This window comes from Chamaea fasciata, unplaced genomic scaffold, assembly GCF_029207755.1.
Source record: "Chamaea fasciata isolate MVZ Bird 193981 ecotype frontalis unplaced genomic scaffold, bChaFas1.0.hap1 SCAF_17, whole genome shotgun sequence".
Classification (NCBI taxonomy): Eukaryota; Metazoa; Chordata; class Aves; order Passeriformes; family Sylviidae; genus Chamaea; species Chamaea fasciata.
In genome coordinates, this window is record NW_027094102.1 from 7,196,585 (window position 1) to 7,205,475 (window position 8,891).

At 49.8% G+C, this 8,891-nt stretch overlaps 1 protein-coding gene across 1 annotated transcript; it reads right to left on the bottom strand.

The window, feature by feature from the left end:
• Window positions 1-374: 374 nt before the first annotated feature.
• FNDC11 (fibronectin type III domain containing 11) lies at window positions 375-3,857 on the bottom strand. The gene is made up of 2 exons (XM_066199225.1): window positions 3,799-3,857; window positions 375-1,409 (listed from the first exon to the last, which is right to left on the bottom strand). Exon 2 carries the CDS (start codon window positions 1,362-1,364, stop codon window positions 375-377), a length of 990 nt encoding a protein of 329 aa, XP_066055322.1. The 5' UTR covers window positions 1,365-1,409; window positions 3,799-3,857.
• Between the last annotated feature and the right edge of the window lie 5,034 nt (window positions 3,858-8,891).

An 8,891-nucleotide genomic window follows, 5' to 3' on the forward strand; every position in this document is an offset into this window, starting at 1 on the left:
GCTTAAGAGTTCAGTTCAGGTATTTTGGAGGAAGGACAGCAAAGACCCAAAACATCATTGGAAGAAGCTGACACTGAACATCCTTCAGTGGATGGAAAGCACTGTATGGTGGAGATGCTTCTGTCTCCTGTGCTCTGCTTCGGAGGTGTTCTGCAAGAGGTCCTGGTTCTGGCTGCTCCCACCTATTGACTCTGGCAGTGGGACAAAAGTATTGAGTCCCAAATGCTGCCTAAAGATGTTATTTTTTGCGAGAAATTTTGAAGGGGTCACTGCTAACCTGGAAAGATTTTGGGAAGACACCTGTACAATTGCATTGAAAACAGAACGAGTTTGATTTTAAGCAACCTGTTTAAACAATTTATTTTTAATTACTCTTAATCATCTTCTTCATTAAACCATAGAACTGGGGGAGTCGGTCTTAGGAGCCGCCTCATCAGGCTGCAGCTGGGGGCTTCCTTGGTGTCTTCAGCAGGGTGAGTTTTTGTCTTCAATATAATGCAGTCGTGCCACTGCGAGTAGACGAGCATGTGAGTGTCAGATCTCCTCACTTTGAACTCATACAACCTGCCGGGCAGCAGGTGGTTGATTACACACAGGTTGGAGATGACTTCCTGGGTCCAACCATATCCTAGTTCTGTCTGACTGTCATCTGTCACCAGCTTGATCTCCAGCTGCCATCGTTCCAGGTGCGACTCTTGACTTTCAGTGAACCACTTGAGCTGGGCCCAGGTCTGGCATGCAAACGACTCCATCCGATCAAAAATCGGCGGCTTCTTTGCATAGAGGGAAAAACTAATGGGAGGGTGTTGGGCACCTCCAAGATGTATCTCTGACACCAAACTGTGCTTGACATGGAGCTTCCTTGGCTCTTCCAAGGAAATGAGCTCATTGAAAAGCATGGAAAGCTTGAGCACTCTCTTCATATTCAAGTCCCACTGGGAGAGGAAAGTTTCCACGTCACAGGTCTGTACGTAACGGGTCAGCTCCTCCCGACCTTGTTCCAACTGTTCCAACAGCTCAGTTAAAAGTGTCAGCTGGATTTCAGTCTGGTTTTTTCCCAACTTCTTGATCTTCTGTAGTTGGCAGGGGTTTGCTATTTGCAAGATGTCAGCAAAAATCATATTGTTCTGGTCTCTCACGCACACGTGTCTGGGCTCAAACTTCAAGTAAAAGTAACACTTCTTCAGAAGATGGATTTTGTTCCAGTGGTACTGGAGGTAGTGTGGGTTCAGGTCATAGCGCAGGAAATCAAGAAGAAGGTTTTTGTTCCTCAGGTACTGCTCCATGCTGGCACTGTTGTCCTGTTCTTCTCTGGGTACAGTACTGTCTGAAGTGGTTTCAGTCTCATGTAAAATCTCAGCCATGTTTGCAAAGCTTAGATGCTGTGTAGGAAAGCAACAATAATAGCACTAAGGAAAAAAACAAAGGGAAAGGAGATGTGAGGGAGTACAATCATGGCTGTGACTCTTCTCTCTTAATTAAAGCTTAGCTCATAAAGAACTGTCAGACTAGATGTAGTTCCAGAGGAATTCTTCCTTATACTTGTATGATTTCTAGTGTTCTGTATCCATTACTTACGTGTTCCAACTGGTCTCTCTCTACCCGCCCTTGAGAGGTTCTACCTCTACTTAATAGTTTCACTGACAGGAACTATTCTCTGATACACTCTGCCAAAATTTCTCCCTATCTTATTATCTTGTTTCATTCTAATTAGCTGCCTTTGTACTCCTGTAAGCAATTTCTTTCCACTCTTCTGCCTCTCTGGAGATGCCTATTTTTCTCTCTTTGTTATCTGCCAGGCTGTTGAGGTTTGAGGCCCATCTTCTTAGCCAGTTCCTACAGCTACATAATCACATTGGTGATTCAAATTAACCCTCTGCCCCCACATGAGCTGGAATGCAGCAGGCAGAACAACACAAACCACTGAGTGCCACTTTACAACAGCTTCCAAGAGGAATGACAGCATTCTCCTTGCGCTTCTACCTTCACCAGTGGATTGACAGTCATAACCTGACAATGTTTTCTGTGATGTGTGGCTTTCCCTATCTTTGGGTTTAGTTTGCATCATCTCAGACCATGAGGTCTACTTGCCTTTCTGCAATGTAAAGCAAGAGAATGACACACATGTAAAGCACCTGTAAACAGGTAAGAGTTTGCTGTGGGGAGTTTTTAGGCAGTGGTTCTTGCAGCACCACTTCTGCTGGCTTAATCTTACCTGTTTATGGGGGCTTGGAGTGACAGGACAAGGGGGAATGGCCTAAAATTGACTGAGGGCAGGGTTAGATTGAATAATAGGAAGAAATTCTTACTTGAGAGGGTGGTGGAGCTCTGGAACAGATAGTCCAGAGAAGCTGCGGCTGCCCCATCCCCGGAGGTGTTCAAGGCCAGGTTGGATGGGGCTTGGAGCAACCTGGTCTAGTGGAAGGTGTCCCTGCCCATGGCAGGGCATTGGAATGAAATGAGCTTTAAGGTCCTTTCCAACTCAAACCATTCTGGGATGATTTTACACTTCATTTACTGGCAAAGATGTAACCTGGCTGATGGTGCCATCTGGGCCAAGGTGGAAAGTGTTTCTCTGTTGTGCTTTAGCTGAAGTGCCCGTGGCTCACACAGCTTATGTACCACAAACAGCAATTAGCTAAATAAATGCCTGTGTCCCTGTTGTCAGTGATACTGTAATGAGAACCCAGAAGGATATTTAGGTGGTTTTCACAAGCTGAATGTACTTGATTTGAAAACAATATAAATACAGTATCCTGAAACTAAGATGTAATTGGGATATCTTAATTCTTATATGCCCTGTAGAAGCTAGATGGTGAGATCTACTTAGCATAGCCATTTTCTTTTTCTTCATTTTCCCTAAATTCATAACAGAGCTAATAACACATCCTCATAGGAATTCCAAGCGTTTGTAAACCTTTCAGCTGTCTGGCCCTGAGCAGCACCACAGTTTATAGTAAGTCACTCATTTGCAACTTTATCTTCCAAGAGAGCTGCCAGCTAAAGAAAAACAAGCTGTATTTCCTTTTCATTTTTTTTTCTTTCCACAAAAACCCCGACCTAAATCAAAGCAGTGCCAGCTCCCGGCGTCGTGTATGAAGCAGCAGGACCAGCACATGTGCCAGGTGACATTCCCCCCTCTTGGAGGGATTTGGCTCTGCCAAGCAATGTGTTTGCCCACAGACCGAGCTGTCATTGTGCTTATTTTCCCTTGCTTTTTCCCATGTTTTTACATCCCCCCCCCCCCTTTTTTTTTTTCTCTCCTGCCAGGGAGGGCTGGCTGTATTCCCTGCACTGCTGCTCTGTTTGCAGCCGGGCAGGGCTGCATCACCCAAGGACGGGGTTCTGTCTTCACCCAGGCCGGGGTTTGGAGACGTCGCAGGGGCACCCAGGGGCTGCCCCCTCGGGCTCCGGCCCACCTTGTCAGACCCCGGGAGCTGTGTCCAGGCGCTCCTCAGCGCCGGGAGCTGTGTCCATGGGCTATTCAGACCCCGGGAGCTGTGTCCAGGCGCTCCTCAGCGCCGGGAGCTGTGTCCATGGGCTATTCAGACCCCGGGAGCTGTGTCCAGGCGCTCCGGCCCCGGCGCGGCCCGGCCCGGCCCGTCCCCGCAGGACGCGGCCGTTGCCACGGCGACCCCTCGGCCTGAGGATCGTTCGTATCCTCCCCTCCGTAATTCACAGAATCCTTTGAGTTGAAAAGACCTTAAAGCTCATCCCGTTCCACGCCCCAGCCGTGAGCAGTAAATCCCAGTAATCTCCTTCCCAGCCGCTTTCCCCCCCGCCCCCGGTCCCTGGTACCTTCGGGGGCTTCAGGCTCGGTGACGCCGGGCGTCGTGGGGAGAGCAGGTCTGCTCTGGCTGTGCAACGAGACAACGAGACAAGGAGACAAGGAGACAAGGAGACAACGAGACAACGAGACAACGAGACAACGAGACAACGAGACGTGTCCGCGGCGTCCGCGAAGCCGTGGTGTGGTGGTGACACGGGGCAGCAGCACCACGGCACTCGGTGCCTGCCTCTTGAGTCACAATGGGATGATGAAAGCAGGGAAGGTGGAAGGCGGCACGATGGAACCATGAAATGGCCGGTTCACAGAATGGCTTGGGCTGTAAGGTCACCTTGTTCCACGCCCTGCCGTGGGCAGAGGCACCTTCCACTCTCCCAGGTTGCTCCAAGCCCTGTTCAGCCTGGCGTTGAGCACCTCCAGGGATGGAGCAGCCACAGTTTCTCTGGACAGCCTGTGCCAGGGCCTCACCACCCTCACAGGGAAGACTTCCTTCCTAATATCTTATCTAAATCTCAGATAAAGCCCTCTGGGCTTTATGGCATTGCTGCAAATGAGGGCTTATTTGCTTTTTGCGGGAGAATCTTGCAGAGTCCATCAGAGGCCAGACACCAGCGCTTCACGGTCCACAGTGAGACTGAAGCCATTTCACAGTGTCAAGAGTTTTGTCAAACACATAATCCTTATGAAAGAGCTGTGTTGAAATAGGATATAAAATGCTCTATAAGTGCAGAGAACTTCCTTCTGGGAAGGAAGGGATTTTCCTGCTCTGCTTTCCTATGGGACCTGGCTGCCCAGTCAGCTGTGTTACTGTGGAGAAGAGAGTGGCTTGTCTGGTTCATGGTGGCAAGCTCCATACCACCACTGGTGAACTCATCAGCAAACTGGTAAAGCCTCTGGGGCTGAAGGTGCCTTCGTACTCCCTGCTATTAAATCTTTGGGTCAGGGCTTAGCCTTAATGCTGTCTGGTGTGCTCAGCTGGAGCATCTCCACTAAGCTTTTTTAATTGAATGACAGGCAGGATCCATAACACCAGCCCTGAGCTGCTGCTTGAACATCAAGGGAGGAGGCGATGTGTCATTTTAAGAAATCAATGCATCTTCTCAAGGCAGCCAGAGCTTACCGTTTCATTTCACAGCTGCCAAGAGATTATACAACTGTCAGGTGTGATCCTCTAACAGACAAGGGAGATAACAAATAGGAGTGAAAGCAGGGTTGGTAGCCTTGTTTGGGGAGGAGGGTCAGCAGAGATTAGTATTTGATAATTACACAAAGTTTCTGTGGGAAATGAATGTTTGTGCTCATGTCACAGGTCTTGATCCTGTTGTATGGAGTGTGTGTGCTGGGAAATGGAGCTGTCCTTTCCAATCAGCCTTGGTGGTCTGAGGGAATGAGAAGAGTCCTGTGCAGGTCCAGCTTACCTTGCCTCCTGTTTCAGCTGGGTCTTGTGCCAGATGCCCAAGGAGGAATCATGGAATCGGAGAATCACAGGCTGGCTTGGTCTGGAAGGGACATGAATGCTCCTCTCGTTCCACCTGAGCACTTTCTGTGAGCACAGCACAGTGCATGTTTGAAATGGGGTTTGTGACTGGAATATTGCAGAGACTTGCACTCAACTTGCATGCACTTATATTGCCATAAATACTAACCCAAATTGCAACTTTAGCATGGAAAAATGGAATACCTTTGACTGCCCCTATCCTGAGTTGCTAGCCAGGCTCTTTTTTTTTTTTTTTTTTTTTTTTTTTTTTTTTTTTTTGTTTTGTTTTGTTTTGTTTTGTTTTGTTTTGTTTTAGGGATAGGAGAATAAACCTGCTTAGAGTCTGTAGCTGAAATTTTAGTATTTTCCATCACTTTGCATCCGGGGACAATTCAACTATAGGATTTCATAGCATTCTATGAATCTCTTTGAATTAATGCACATACAAATGTGTTTGAAGCCTCCAACACGATGTAACCCTTTGCCCTCCTCATCAGCTGAGCTGTGTCTGTAACAGAGCTGACAGCCACTGTCACTGTTTGTCACTCTGCCTGTCCTGTCCACAGCCTCAAAATAAAGAACTTGTTAGCCCTGTCTGAGATCAAGATATAAGCAGACAATTGATTTTCCTCCTTCTTCTCATTAGTGAGCTCTGACACTTAATAAAACATATATTTCCACACTCAGGGTAAGCAAAACATCCAGATAGTGCCTGTCAGAGAAAGCTGGGAGCAGGGATTAATCTTTATGGAAAATCAATACCTGGAACAGAAAAATTGGCAGAACCCAAATTAAAAGTCACTGGCAATTTCTGTCTTCATATTTTACACCTTCTGCATTTCTGAAAAAGAGATTTGCTGTAAAAGGCAACAGCAACAACCACAGAGGCAGGAAGGAGGGTGGACTTTGTGCCTGATTCCTCTTCTGCTGCTTCCAGGTGGTACCTGGTCGAGGCAGGTGCCAGGTTAGGAGCAGTATTTTGGGTAGCACCTGGTACAAGGTGATCCCTGTCCCAGGACAAAGGGCTGTGCAACACTGACCTTTCTGCTAGAGGTTGTGTCCCAGTGGCAGCACGGTCATTAAAGTCTCCCAATATCATCTCCTCCAGGGTGCCTGAGTTATCCCTGCAGCCCCAAATAGTACCCATCCTTCATGATGTTCACCCAGCTGCGTGGAAGCAGGATTTTCAGAGCAACATAAAGGCTGCAGCCCCCATCATCACAAGGGTATGACTGATTTACTCACTGCTGGCTCCCAGTTTCACTGGTGCCTCAGATACCTGAAATAAATTATACATTCCAAATATATTCCCACTCTAAATCACAGCCACACATCAGTGAACTCGTGGCGTTCGTCAGACTCTGATTCAGAAGCTCACTTTGTGAAGGAAGAGGAATCGAAGTTTTCTAAGGAACCTGGGGGAAGGAGGGAGGGAATTGCTCCTGTGGGATGCAAAAGCCCCAGCTGGACCAGAGCAGGAAAGAGTTAATTGTGTCCCCGAGGCAGCAATTATCTCCAGCTCATTACACCCACTAATGACACCCGAGGAGGGAGCCCCAAAGCCTGGACATAGCAGAATTTGTAGTGGCTGTTTGCATAGAGCAGGTCAATAAATTTGGGGGTTTGTAGGCTGGTTTGGGGCAAAAATTTTCCCTGGTCTGAGCCTCGCTATCAGGCAGGGCTGAAAGCCCCGTATTTCCTCAGGAGCAGCTGCGTCCTAGGCCCTTCTTTCCTCCCCTGTTGATGGATGGACAGCCCGGACAAGTCTTGGCACCAAAGTGGACGCCTGGGATGGACACCCCCTCCTTTCTCCAGCGGTGACATTAATTTAAGCACCCGACACGTGTCGACAGGAGAGTCGAGAGCCCCTCCGAACCGCAGGCTGCAGCAGCGCTGGTTTATTGATGATCTCTCTCAGGGACATACAGCGGGAAAAGGGGAGCTCCTTTATCTTGCTGGAAGTTCATCAAAAGCCCGTTCGGATCTCCTTGTGCTGTGCTGAGCTTTGCAAGACAGACGCCCTTGAGCTTAAGTTCAAGGCAGGTTGCCCTGTCCCAGATCCCACGAGACATGCCTTGCTGGCAGCCTCATCCCAGCAGCGAGTGTGCTTCCCGTTTTTCCAGGAAAATTCCCAAGGGGGTCACGTTTCCTGGGATGTGGGAGAGCAAAGACAGGAATTGGGAAGCTTGCTGAGCCTGCAGCTTTGTCCCCTGGTCACTGCTCGGGGCTGTGCCTGGCAGGGAGCACAGTACAGCCAGGATAATGCCGGGGTGCAGCACGCCTGGGGAGCTGGATGTGTTCCCTCCCTCCCCAGGGAATGGGACATAGACACAGCTCAGGGCTGGAGCATTGATCCCGCTGGGAACGCGGTGACCGGCATAGCCGCAGAGCAGGGCAGGCGGAGCTGCCCTGCTGTGATTTATCACCCGGCTGGGCTTGCGCCCCCTCCCATCTGTCTGGGCTTCCATCTCCCATGGATAAATCAGCCTGAAGCGTTTGATCCCACAACAGCCTACAAGCAAGGGGGACTGCAAACTGCAGGAGCAAGGCAGGGGCTTTTATTTCTTGAATGCTACAGTGGTTTGAGGAACATTTGTGTGTGAAGGGCCAGGACTGAGGCACGTAGCACAAGGAGGGATTGAGGCTCACAGAGAGATAATGACCTACTTGGGTTTGTGGAGAAGGGGAGGTGAACTCTGCACAGCCAGTTTAGTGCCTTCACTGATTCCCAGAAAGCTTTTCAGGGGGGCACGAGCATCCTTCACATGATCACAGACACTGGCTGGCCCTTCCCGGGTTTAACAGGAGTGAGTGTGGGGCTGGATCTGTGTGGAGGGAGCAGAGTCACAGCTTGGAGTGATGTTGGGCTTTGCTGCTGCTCAAAGGAGTGCTCTCCCAGGGCCTCATCCAGCCCCTAGGCTGGGGCAGGGGCTGCGGAACCCCATGGCTGTGGTTTGGGGGGGGTTGATCCAGGGAGGCTGGAGGGGCTGCAGCACAGGGCCAGAGCAGGAGGGTCTTCTGGGAATCCTGACAGCCCCTGGCTCCAGCAGCAGGACAGAAGGGTGAAGTCACGCCCGTGTCATCCCATCCATCTCTGCTGCTTGCATGCTGATCCCGGGGGAAGTGCAGGCTTTGGCAGCTCTAAGTGGGGTTGGAGGCGGATGCAATTCTGGAGAATAAGATTCCCTTGCAAAACCTGTACAATAAAAAAATTAAAGCTCTTGGCTGAGAAGCTTGTTTAGAGATCTTATCTCTGGCAGAGGAAATAGTTCTTAATTCCCTCCCTTGCTGCCTCCCAGCAAGTTCTGGGTCCCAAGACGGGCACAGGCCAACAGTTCTGTCAGGAAACGAGCTGGGGAAGCAGCTTTTGTTCACGGAACTGAGACTGACCCGAAGTGGCACTGGGTGAAGCTGCTGCTGCTGCCACGTGCAGTCCCTACTGTTGGGGAGAGGCAGGTGGGGTGTGCGTGGGGTGGGCAGACTGCACAATGCATTTGAGACAGATTGCAGGCAAAAATTACATTTTTGTTTTGAAGCCTTGTGTGGAATTAGGAGGTGGTTTGGGCGATGCTGCTCCCCCTGCTCCATCCCCCGGGTCCCCTGGGCAGGGCTGCCTGGGTTCTGCAG

Excerpts from the sequence above, each read along its gene's own strand:
- FNDC11 (XM_066199225.1), bottom strand. The coding sequence starts at position 1,364 with ATGGCTGAGATTTTACATGAGACTGAAACCACTTCAGACAGTACTGTA.